The 12,749-nt window shown below is 43.5% G+C and overlaps 1 protein-coding gene across 3 annotated transcripts in view; it reads left to right on the top strand.

Annotated features, from left to right (window-relative positions):
* The window catches only part of LOC137647091 (cysteine sulfinic acid decarboxylase-like), a 53,120-nt gene that overhangs the window by 7,523 nt on the left and 32,848 nt on the right, over positions 1–12,749 (top strand). For all 3 annotated transcript variants that reach the window (XM_068380316.1, XM_068380314.1, XM_068380315.1), the window contains one exon: positions 12,220–12,298. In XM_068380316.1, coding sequence (XP_068236417.1) covers positions 12,220–12,298 — 79 coding nt within the window. The remainder of the gene's footprint in view (positions 1–12,219; positions 12,299–12,749) is intronic.

The raw sequence follows: 12,749 nt of genomic DNA, 5'->3' as shown, positions 1-12,749 counted from the left end.
AACGTTTCTAGGGTTTTATTCTTGTCCCCAGGCTATGTGCGGTGAGAGTTTGTAAACGTAGTTTATTTGAACTAGTGTTTAGTCTCTTTCCCAGCCACTGAATTCTTTATCTTTATATATGTTTTCTGTTTTTGCTAGTATTATGAGCTGCATTATACGACTGTTTTCGCAATTACTACCTTTTAATGAAGGGTAGAGTTGCGTGTTTCAGGTAGAAATCAGTAAAAGTTTTGATTTCAGTGAAATAAGTGCAAAACAGAAAATCGAAGTGATAAAGTGATATGCGCAAAGTGTTACAGTGTTGCGTCCGAGGGTTCGTCTGTTCGTGCCTGTCGTTCACCTAGTCCGGGACCTCTTGCAAGCTCCCAAGCCCAGGGGAGAAGTAATGTCGAACGACTTATGGGTTCGTCAGGCCTTGATCAACGAACAGACGTTTCCCTCCGGGGTTTCGGGCGTATCTACCCAAGATCGCCCCACCCACACAAAGACGAGAGAGCCCATTTACTTCTCGTCTGCGGAAGAGCTTTCTCGTAAGAAACCATGGACCAAGGTCTTGCAGCTTATTAAGCGCAAGTCGGTCCCTTCCGCGCAAGTCCAACGGCCCAGTTGTAGCCACTGGGTCAGTTCGGACTCGCTGCAGTCTTCCGACGACTGCTCACCTCCTAAGAGAGGCAAAGCGGTACCGCAACAGGCAGTAACACCGTCTGTTGCCGCACCTGCTACTGTAGACCCTAAGTGGTCTTTGCTGCAGACCATGCAGACACAGTTAACATCTTTAATGCAGGAGTATCGTGCGGAGAAGGTTGACGCTGCACCCGTTAGCCTACAACCAACCACGGTTGTGCGTTCAGTTGACGCTGAGGCTACCTTCTCCCGCACTCCGGCTGTGAGAGTTCCACCACCCATGCGCAGTGTACCCTGCCAGCCGCACGTTGACGTTCACAGACGCACGGAACCCTCCGTTGACGTTCGCGAGTTACCACAACAACAGGAGGGTGGAGTTAAGTTGCTTTGTTTTGACGCTGTGCGTCAACCTCCGCATTCTAGAGTTGTTTTGACTGCTCAGTATAGACAGTCAAAGCAGTCTCGAGTGAACACTGTATGTCCTCACGCACCTGTTGTGGTTGACAGTTCAGTTGTTGACAGTTCACAGACTGTCAAGCAGTTACATGACGTTGCCTTCTGGTCTGCTACTAATGCACCAGTGCTGTATGTCCTCACGCACCTGTTGTGGTTGACAGTTCAGTTGTTGACAGTTCACAGACTGTCAAGCAGTTACATGACGTTGCCTTCTGGTCTGCTACCTATGCACCAGTGAGAGACTCACTGAGATAACCTAGCTTTTATCGGACAAGGTTCCTGTAGATGAGAAAGTGCTGTTCTCCCTCCTACTGATATTCCTTTGAGGACTCTGTCATTTGGAGAGGAGCCTTAAGCTGCTTAGCCTCCTATGGACTTTAATTAAATCATGATGATTTTTTAAGGATCTTCGTCCGGATCTTGTAACTGCTGCTCCTCGTTCGCCTAAACGTCAGAACTTACACTAGGCCTAGCTACTTCGAAGCCGTTGTTGTTAAGCTAGTGCTCTCTCGCTCTCCTAGAGAGCGTTACGTTGGCTAGGCGACTGGTTTTTGCACCAGGAGGAGTTTTAGGGATACAGCCTTTGATTTCCCTTCTTTTAAACTGGCTTATAGAGCGAGAGTCTGTAGGACACGAGAGAAGTTCTCGGCTTGGGAGTTCATGCCTCTGCCCAGATAGACTTCTCAATTCTGGTAGACTCGCCCTGGCGCCTAGCCAGGAGACGCTCCAAGTTGTTTACAGGTCAACTTCTCAACTTTTGTCGAGCCTTTGAAGTTTTGCTGTACTATTATGTCACACATAACAAGGCTTCCAGGGATGGTAAATGGTTCCGCCTCAGTCGCTAACCCCGTCTGTTGCCACACCTGCTCCCGTAGACCCTAAATGGGCTTTGCTGCAAGACATGCAGTCCAAGCTTGTGTCCTTGATAGAGGACTTAAATGCGGAGAAGAACCTTCTGGCCAACAACCTTCCAACCGGTTGGTTGTGCGCCCTGTTGACGCTGAGGTATCCTACTTGCGTCTGCCAGTTGAGGTGGTTCCTCCACCGATGCGACCCAGTGTGGGTTGCCAGTCGCACGTTGACGTTTAGTGACGCTCGGAGGTGGTTGTTGACGTTCAGTGTGTCACTAGGAAGACGTTCAACAACCAGCAGAGGTGACTTGTTGTGAAGCAGTGCGTCAACCTCAGCAACCCGGTAGGGTGTTGACTGCACAACCCAGACAGTCTAGACAGTCTCAGGTTGACGCTGTACTTCCTCGCGCACCCATGGTTGTTGACAGTTCACAGACTGTGCAGCAGTGTCATGATATTGCGTCAAGCTCCGTCACGCATCCACCAGTGCGACCGGATTCAGCGAGTCAGACGTTGCCCACTCCGTTGCCGTTTCCTCATCAGTTTCGGATGAGGAACCCTCTGATGAGGACGTTGCTGAACAAGACGATCAACCCCCAGCCCTGCTATCCATCCAGAAGATGCTGTTCAGACTCCCAACCACGTTCTCTTCTCGGACGCATCGGACGTAGGCTGGGGTGCGACATTAGACGGTAGGGAATGCTCGGGATTATGGAACTCGAGTCAAAGGACAATACATTTCAACTGCAAGGAGCTACTGGCAGTACGTCTGACCTGGAAAGCTTCAGGTCTCTCCTTCAAGGCAAAGTGGTGGAGGTGAACTCGGACAACACCACGGCTTTGGCGTACATCTCCAAGCAAGGAGGGACCTACTCTCTGACATTGTACGAGATCGCAAGGGACCTCCTCACCTGGTCAAAAAGTCTAGACATTTCACTAGTAACGAGGTTCATCCAAGGCAACTTGAATGTCATGGCAGATTGTCTCAGTCGGAAGGGACAAATAATTCCAACAGAATGGACCCTCCACAAGGATGTATGCAAGAGACTTTGGGCCACCTGGGGCCAGCCAACCATAGATCTCTTCGCAACCTCGATGACCAAGAGGCTCCCAATATTTTGCTCACCAATCCCGGACCCAGCAGCAGTTCATATAGATGCCTTTCTACTAGATTGGTCACATCTAGATCTATATGCATTCCCTCCGTTCAAGATTGTCAACAAGGTACTGCAGAAGTTCGCCTCTCACGAAGGGACAAGGTTGACGCTAGTTGCTTTCCTCTGGCCCGCGGGAGAATGGCTCACCGAGGTACTTCGATGGCTAGTAGACGTTCCCAGAACACTTCCCCTAAGGGTGGACCTTCTACGTCAGCCACGCGTAAAGAAGGTACACCAAGGCCTCCACGCTCTTCGTCTGACTGCCTTCAGACTATCGAAAGACTCTCGAGAGCTAGAGGCTTTTCGAAGGAGGCAGCCAGAGCGATTGCTAGAGCAAGGAGAACATCCACCCTTAGAGTCTACCAATCGAAGTGGGAAATCTTCCGAAACTGGTGCAAGTCAGTATCCGTATCCTCGACCAGTACCTCTGTAACTCGAATAGCTGACTTTCTCTTATATCTGAGGAAAGAACGATCTCTTTCAGCTCCCACTATCAAGGGTTACAGAAGCATGTTGGCATCAGTCTTCCGTCACAGAGGCTTAGATCTTTCCAACAATAAAGATCTACAGGACCTCCTTAAGTCTTTTGAGACCACGAAGGAGCGTCGTTTGGTTACACCTGGTTGGAATTTAGACGTGGTACTAAGATTCCTTATGTCAGACAGGTTCGAACCGCTACAATCAGCCTCCCTGAAAGATCTCACCTTAAAGACACTTTTCCTGATATGCTTAGCCACAGCTAAAAGAGTCGGTGAGATTCATGCCTTCAGCAAGAACATCGGATTCTCATCCGAAACGGCTACATGTTCTACGACTTGGTTTTCTAGCCAAACACGAGCTGCCTTCTCGGCCTTGACCAATATCGTTCGATATTCCAAACTTATCGTATGGTTGGAAATGAACTAGAAAGAGTCTTATGTCCTGTAAGAGCTCTTAAGTTCTATTTAAAACCTTTACGAGGCCCGTCTGAAGCTTTATGGTGTTCAGTTAAGAATCCATCTTTGCCTATGTCAAAGAATGCTTTATCCTATTTTATCAGACTGTTAATACGAGAAGCTCAATCCCATCTGAATGAGGAAGACCAAGCTTTGCTGAAGGTAAGGACACACGAAGTTAGAGCTGTCGCAACTTCCGTGGCCTGTAAACAAAATAGATCTCTGCAAAGTATAATCGACGCAACCTATTGGAAAAGCAAATCAGTGTTCGCGTCTTTTTATCTTAAGAATGTCCAGTCTCTTTACGAGAACTGCTACACTCTGGGACCATTCGTAGCAACGAGTGCAGTAGTGGGTGAGGGCTCAACCACTACAATTCCCTAATTCCATAACCTTTTTAATCTTTCTCTTGAAATGTTTTATTATTGTTTTTGGGTTGTCCGGAAGGCTAAGAAGCCTTTCGCATCCTACTTGATTTGGCAGGTGGTCAAAGTCATTTCTTGAGAAGCGCCTAGATTAGAGGTTTTGATGAGGTCCTTTAGTATGGGTTGCAACCCTTCATACTTCAGCTCCTAGGAGTCGCTCAGCATCCTATGAGGATCGCGAGGCTCAGTAAGGAAGACGTACTTAAAAAGGCAGAGTAATTGTTCAAGTCGACTTCCTTACCAGGTACTTATTTATTTTATGTTTGTTATTTTGAATAACTGCTAAAATGAAATACAAAATACTTAGCTCATAATAATGTCAACATGTAATGCTGGTCTCTACCCACCCCCCTGGGTGTGAATCAGCTTATATGATCACCGGCTAAGTTTAATATTGAAAAATGTTATTTTTATTAATAAAATAAATTTTTGAATATACTTACCCGGTGATCATATATTAAAGGACCCTCCCTTCCTCCCCAATAGAGACCCAGTGGGCCGAGGAGAAAATTGGTTCTGTGTTGACATGGAGTACTTGAGTACCTGCTCGACAGATGGCGCAGTTGATGTACACCCCCACCTGTATAGCGATCGCTGGCGTATTTTGTCCTTAGGTTTTTCTGTCGGGCAGCAGAGCTGACAGCTTATATGATCACCGGGTAAGTATATTCAAAAATTTATTTTATTAATAAAAATAACATAATTATAACTTCATAACTTTGTTATACAAAACTTTATTTTTTAAAACAATTTTTACCTTTCTTTTTTTTATACAATATTAAAACTTAAATATTTCTAAGAAAATTTAGCTGTTCAAGAAAATTTCTGACCAAAAATCTTATATCTTTACATGTTTACATTATATTTTTAGAATAGGATAAGAGATCGAATGAATTAGATGAGGAAATTTATATTGAGTTAATGAGCATCCAAAGATTTTTCAGTTTATTCCTACACGGATACAAAATTCTGAGTCATTTATTTGGGTTATTACTGATCATGTTTTTCATGACCCCTACAACATTACCGGTAGCGAAGTGAAGAGGTTGTTCTCTCACTTCTTCTCTACGATTGAGCCTTTCGCATTCATCTCGCCTATCCTTTGTGTGTTGCATTCTTGACTTGCGTTTTTTCTTTAGAATTCAGTCATTTGAGTGTCTACTCATTAACTGTGCATTATAAGCAAGTTCTTTTGTCCAGTAAATCTCTCTCTGTCTTTGCCCAGGACTGCATAGCAACGTTTGAGGCATCCTGGTGTCCTTATGAGCTGGGCGGACGTGGACACACCTTCTTGCTTAGACAGATGTTCAAGAGAATCTCCATGTATATACAGTATTTTAGGGATTTGTCTCCCCCCTCAATGGGAGAGCTATGCTTCTCGCTGTAGGAAACTAAGATTTCTTCATTGCCAAGTCTCTTTCTCATGGGAGTTGGAGAAGAATCTCTTCCTAGGCGGCAAAAAATTCCCTTCAGTACTACATGTTGAAAGTTTGCAGAAACCTTATCTTCAAACGACACACAATCAAGAGTGTTGAATACGCTTAATGAAACTTTGTGGAGCCAGGTCCTAGCTCATTATACAGGGTGATAAATTAACAGCAGTATTCTATAAGACGATCCCACAAGAGGGAACCTAGAGTTGAAAAGCTTTTCCGCCAAGTCAAAAGGTAACAGTGTTGCATGAGGAAAGTCAACATTTCCCAACACATTCTTAGGAACCAAGTTTGCCATATGACGATGGGGCCCCTAAATTGAGGTCTCCTCTACAGTGTCTTAAAAGATGCTGAGAAGATTATAAATTGGGCGGCCAGGCCACATTACCAGCAGTCACGCCCCAAGGATTCGCAGAACTGGACATTCCTTTCAGCCCACCCTCTCTTTCCTAGCAAGACTAAGTAAGTCGAGTAGGAGATTCACCGATACCTATGCTTGTCAGGATTCAAGCAGGAAAATAGTTTGAACAAATTACGCTGTAAGTGCTGCCATCTCGGTGCATGATGACATTACCACATGCATCAACATGTGTTCATGCGCAAGGCAAGCCCACTGTTCATCCCTGTAAAAAGAGTATTTTTCTCCAACTCAATAAGGTTGAAGTATCCCCCTGGAAAGTTCAGATGGTGGCCAAAATTGTGGCCCCACGATAAGCATAGAAATATTGATTAATCAGGTATTTACCCTTCACGTATCATGAAAGGTGAGGTAGAAAAGAAGACTTTTACTTCACGCCTGCAACGGAAGTCTGACTTTAGAGTCAACTTGACTAAAAGGTGTAGAAGAGGTCCGCACCAAAGACGAAATAGGGGCTTCTCAGGTAACAAGCCTTTTGCTTATAATGCACCAGGTATGGAAGAAGTATCTCCTGAGGATGAACAGGAAAGTAGATTCACGAGACCTGTTTCTGCCCCCTTGTCTTGCCGCAATGTACTTACGAATGAAGAGAGGGAGGATGTTAGAGACTATCAGTGCTGCTTATAACCCTGATCAAAGGTTTGATAACATCCCCCTTTACCTAAGAAACATGATTCTACCATAGATTAATCTGTCACTGAGGACAAACTGGAAGACAGGGTTCAGTTGCAAGCACAGAATCCTAAACATAATTATGGTCCAAAACTCTTGAAACTGACAGAAGAGAGACTAAACAGATTTAGCAAGCAGGTTTTGGCCTGGAAGATTTTCTTAAGAGCCAACAGGTCCCCCAGGGATACCATTGCTGGTCCTTCCTGTCTGAGCAGATATATCTATTTGCCCCCTTGGGGGCTTTTCAGAACCCATTGCAGTTACCAAAAAACTTGGCTAACTTAGTACTGACCACCCAAACAGAGGACATAACGACATTCTGTTTTTTAGGCCCAGAAATGATAGACATGGAAATAGCAGCCATGTCTGTGATCCATACCTGTTCATAGGTTGACCATTGGTCAAGAGCAATATCCAGTTATGCAATGGCAGAAGATCTCAGGGAGCGGGATACCTTGCGAAGATCCAAAGATTTGTCAAGGGCATGGGCTAAAGCCCTAGAATTCCAGTTACTTTAGACTGTTCCCCTATGCGGGAACTGTCTAGGAAAGATGTGACTCAATCTTGACCAGATACGCAGAGCAGCTACCCTTAGGTGAGGTGCTAAAGCAGAAGTTTGGATTTGCTGAATTCCCCATATCTGCTCTCCCAGTCAGAAGATGTTGGTGATACCTAAGATTGATAGACGATAACAAACTACTTCAGGAAGAGAAGAAACGAAGATGGGTATGCTTACCGTACAGCACAGAGAGGCCTGTATAAGATTCACAGGCGCCCAGGAGCTCAAACCACTTGACCTAGGGGGTCAAGATCCCCTCCCCATGGAGGCAGGAACCGAAGACTCGATAGTTCATATTAATGTAAGAGCATGCCTTGACTTAGCATAGTGGGGAAGAGATCTTGTATTGTGAAAAGAAGCGATAATCGGTTAAGTTCTGTCTGGACATGGACCTTCCCCCCCTCCCTTTCCTGCTGTTTCTTCCCTACTTTGGTGAGCCTAGATAAGCCACTGTGTAGGTGTTGCGGTGGACGTCCATGACTTTTTAGCCCCGCCACTAGATATTTTCTTCAATACAGTACCAGACTCGGATGGAACGTAGCATAAGCTCCCTAAGTCCCCCAGCTTTGCAGTAAGTGGGGAGAGCTCTTTGGACCTTCACCCCTCCCTGCCTTCATTTCCTTTTTTAGTAATTTTGGCATAGCTGTTAGTTTTGTTACGTTTATTGCAGAGTATTGGTTACCTGAGGTTAGGTACCAACCGCAATCTTTGCCAAGTCAACCTCGAGGAAGATCTTTTAAGATTTTACCTTTTGAGAAGCTACTGTCAGAACTCAAGATTGTGACAGGGAGACTAGTCTATGAAACAGGGCTCCTCTCTGCCCTATCTTGGTAGGGAGCCAGTCCCAACCGGTAATGACCAGAGGTTTGGCCATGAACCGACAGCTTTTATCTGTTTCAGACATTTATAATCTCTTCCAAACCAGGAATTGATGACGATCTTTTCTCTAGAAAAAATATTACTCCTCCTGGTAAGAGTGGTTTTTAGTGTCAAAAGAAATACGCAGAACCTCTTCCCGGTTAAAAGAAACTTTGCTTCGCATGTTCCTGAGGTGATGTAATACCCTGAAAATATACCCACTGGGAAGTGGAAAGTTGCCTTCCTGTTTTTTCTGTTCATTGGTTAAACAGGACTTCGGTACTTCCTTCCTAGTTTAGAAAGGCTACAAGCCTCTCTAACCACATAGGTATAAGGACTCAAGGCAGTAATTGCATTTACCTAATTCAGGAAGCTTGAAAGGGCAGTAATCACATTTACCTCATTCAGGAAGCTTGAAAGGGCAGTAATCACATTTACCTCATTCAGGAAGCTTGAAAGGGCAGTAATCACATTTACCTCATTCAGGAAGCTTGAAAGGGCAGTAATCACATTTACCTCATTCAGGAAGCTTGAAAGGGCAGTAATCACATTTACCTCATTCAGGAAGCTTGAAAGGGCAGTAATCACATTTACCTCATTCAGGAAGCTTGATGAAGAGGTTTACAAAGAGGTATAATTCAGATGTTCCCCCAGAAGAATTAAGACATCAAGTAGAAACAGTCATGACTACCCATAAGTATTTTCCAGGAAAGGACTAGGAGAGCTATGTCCTCCATTCTTCCTAACAAAGCTTGGCCTTGAATGATATTCCTACCATGAATTATTCATCATGCCAAATTGGTTGTTAACATAATCTCGGCCAGTGTTAAGGTAGTGACCTGTGTCCTCCTCCCTCATCTACGAAATAAAGGTCAGGAGATACACGGGAGTCGAATGAACACCTCCTTATTGTGATTAAGAAAGATCTACAGGCCTAGTCTCATGATGAAAGAAGACCTTCGGACAGAGTAAAAGGATCACTCTTAGACCAGTCACAATGAGTTGCTTGACATGTTGCATAAGAATCCTAAACTAACGTCTTCCCAGGGAAGAATTCATCAGCTTGAGGGCTGTTCTGGTCATAGAGAACCCCTACTAGATTAACTTAAGTATGGAGAGATTTCCATGACCATACCCATTTGGATAAGGAACATTTGATAATCTTGAAACCGGTTCCTATAGCCTTCATAAAGGTTCAGATCTAGTTAGAGATCTTGGAACAGGCTCTGGCCTGAGATGCTAGGATTCCCTGCCCAAAAGAACCATAGACACCCTCGTTATCAGGGCTGCTGGGGCAGGAAATGGTCTTTTGAGAGAATCCCTCCTTCCTTACTATTGAATGCCAGATAATTCTAAATCGATCGATCAATCCCCTACAAATGAGTTGGGAAGAACGGTCTTCCATCATTCTCTAAAGTTATCCTCGCAATACCAGACAGAAGAGCCTTAGTGATGGATCTAACTACCTTTACTCTAACTCATCATCTTCCAGCCAGATAACAAACTCATGTGTAGGGTTTTCCTTCCCCTGGATCTTAACACAGGTAGGCTATATCTCCTGTGATGATCATACAGTATGCTCCTTTTAGTATGAGAACCAGATCAGAAGTTTGTAACCAAAACTTATGCGAGGTCGCCTCCCTAAGTCTGGTCATGATCAGAACGCTCCCACTTTCACGATCTTGTCACAAAGTCTAGGTATAACCAAAATGCTCCGACACCCCTGCCCACGGGACTAAGAACTTCCTCCGATGGCCAGAAGCAGGTTCTCAGTCTTGAACATTGACACCCTGTGAACAAAGGACTAACATGAGACTTATATTGTACCTTCTGGGGAAGAGTTGTCAGGGACCGTTCCAATAACAAGACATCAGAAATTATCACCTTGTCTGGCTTCTAACTCAATGAAAAATCCAGACTCAGGGTTGAGAGACCCCAGGTAACTTTGACAACATTCTCTCAAAGAAATTCTTGATAATATGAACAACTACAGTAATTGATTTGTTCTGTAGAGCAGTGCGAGTTTCTAATGGAACAAATAGCTGGAACATATTGTTTCCACCCCTTATTTGTGTTCAAAGCTCTTGATTGCTCCGGAAGGTAGTTGGGGGACTCCTTTTCTCTCCAAGTATAACAATATCAGAAGATTATTTGCATCCTCAGGGGAAGTGTCACTAGGGGACACCCCCCTTGAGCATGTGATACGTGTGGTTTTGCTGTAACCTCAGCGTTTCGCAAGACCATGCATTGATACAGTCCTCAACTGGTGGATGGGGAGAAACACACTATTGGATAATTACCTTTAAAAGGCACATTAAAGTCAGTGGACATTCTCTCAATGATTGCTGTGGTGATATGACTACTGTATTATGACCTAACTGACTTATAGTAAATAGATCTTCCAGAGAGGAAGGGTTTACCTCTTAATTTCACGGAAACTTCCTCCCTCCTAAGGAAGACTCTACATATAAATGACTTGGAAGTTTGTATCAGCGTATGTATAAACTACAATTTTTATATAATTTGTATTTTTCCTAGCTATATAAACCAGAGTCTTTTACCAAAGGTGTTGCCTCAACCGCGCTGCAAGTCTGACCAGGTGAGTGTTGTGAGGAGATGCTGTGAGCAACCTCCCACTTGCCCCCTGCATATGTGATGTGTTTACCGAGCACAAAGCACGACGCAATCAACCAAATTTTGATTGGCCGGTCGTAGAAAACATGATCAGTAGTAACCTATATAAAGGACTTAGGTTTGTATAACTAGGAAAAATACAAATTACTGTACAGTATGTAAAATTTGTAGTTTACCGACATATCAAAATGGTGTAATTCAGACTGGGTTATAAATTCCAACTCTTCCATAGCTGATTCTTAATATCATGACACTTGGTTCCCTGCCCAACCCCTTTAATAGTGAATTAGCCGATACTCCGCCTGGTAGCAGTATTGCAACGTGTGACCCACAAATCTTCTGCTCTGCCTAACAAACAAAAACCATTTTGCCCAACGCACTATGACTACCAGGACAGAGGAGCAATGAGATGAAGTTAAATTATGAGTAAAGTCAGCCACAGTGGATTAGAGACCAGTTTAACTAGTGATTAGCTAGATAATTAAAATAATTCGCATACACGCACCACATGCTGCGATGGGTGGATTAACCAAAGGTTTTCTGGGTCATGCTGAAAACTGCCTCCCTATATGCCATGACGCATCAGAGCTGGTTTCTCTTATAACTTTTCATGCTGAAGGAAGCAGTTTCCTGTTACTTGGTGTATTTATTGGTTTTGGCTTGTTTATTGATATTGTAAAAAAAGCAAAACCCAAAATGTGCAGCTATATTCATGAGAGCAAAGGAGACAATTTTTTGTATATCTGAAAAGGTTTGGTAACTTGTGTGGCTGTCAGATGGTACTGTATACGGTTAAAGGGGTGTGGCTCTTAAATGTATGAGAAAAAGTTTTTGAATTATTATGGATATACCAAAATGACCATGCAAATGCTACATCCGTCAAATTTACAAAGGCAGACAACGTAGTTAGGATGACGTTGTTATGAAAAATACCCACCTGTTATTTGTCAAGATAATTGAATAACACTTCTTGTGGTGTTATATGATGTTTTCTTCCACACACACATTAAGTAATTTCTTTTTTTGATGTCTGTAAAAATACTTATGAAAAATCGTTGCGGTTGGTCCCCCTAGTTGATACAAAAATGTTGGTGTGGAGAGACTGTTGTAATGCAGACAAGTAACAATGGGATCAAATCTTGTACCTAAAATTTTTTTCCATTCACAATGTGGTTCTAACATTTTTTCTATTATTAGGGTGGACTCAATCGCTTGGAATCCTCACAAAATGTTGGGAGCTCCTCTACAGTGTTCTACGTTTATTGTTAAACACAAGGTAATTAGACAAAACTTATATGTAAATAGGTTTGCTTGCCAGTAAGGACAGAATAAGAATAAGAAATTGTCTGGGACCATATAGGATTTTGTTTAGGTGTACTGTACTGAACTGTGGCTGGCAGCCTCCATGGATTTTTTAGTTCTGGACTCTTTCCTCTTCAGTCACTGCTTTTTGTCTCTTTAGCATCCTTTTCTGTTGTTCTAAACCTATGTTAAATCATTCAAAATTTACCTCTCATGTTCGCTTCCTCTGCTAAAGAGCTTGAATTGTGCCAAAGATGCATGGCAATCTTAGTCAGTCAAATCTTCATTTGTGCCATTGTTTGGCTCGTATACAGTATAGATAGGTCCACTTCTTGGTGGTTTGTTATTGTTATGAATTTGTTTATAAGCCCAGAGAATGTTGAAAGAGGTTTAACATCTAGCACTTTCGAAGCATTGAAACACAC

The sequence above is a fragment of the Palaemon carinicauda genome, chromosome 9 (genome assembly GCF_036898095.1).
Source record: "Palaemon carinicauda isolate YSFRI2023 chromosome 9, ASM3689809v2, whole genome shotgun sequence".
NCBI classification, from domain to species: Eukaryota; Metazoa; Arthropoda; class Malacostraca; order Decapoda; family Palaemonidae; genus Palaemon; species Palaemon carinicauda.
Note: the sequence above shows the minus strand (reverse complement) of the source record. Positions and strands in the feature narration are given on the sequence as shown.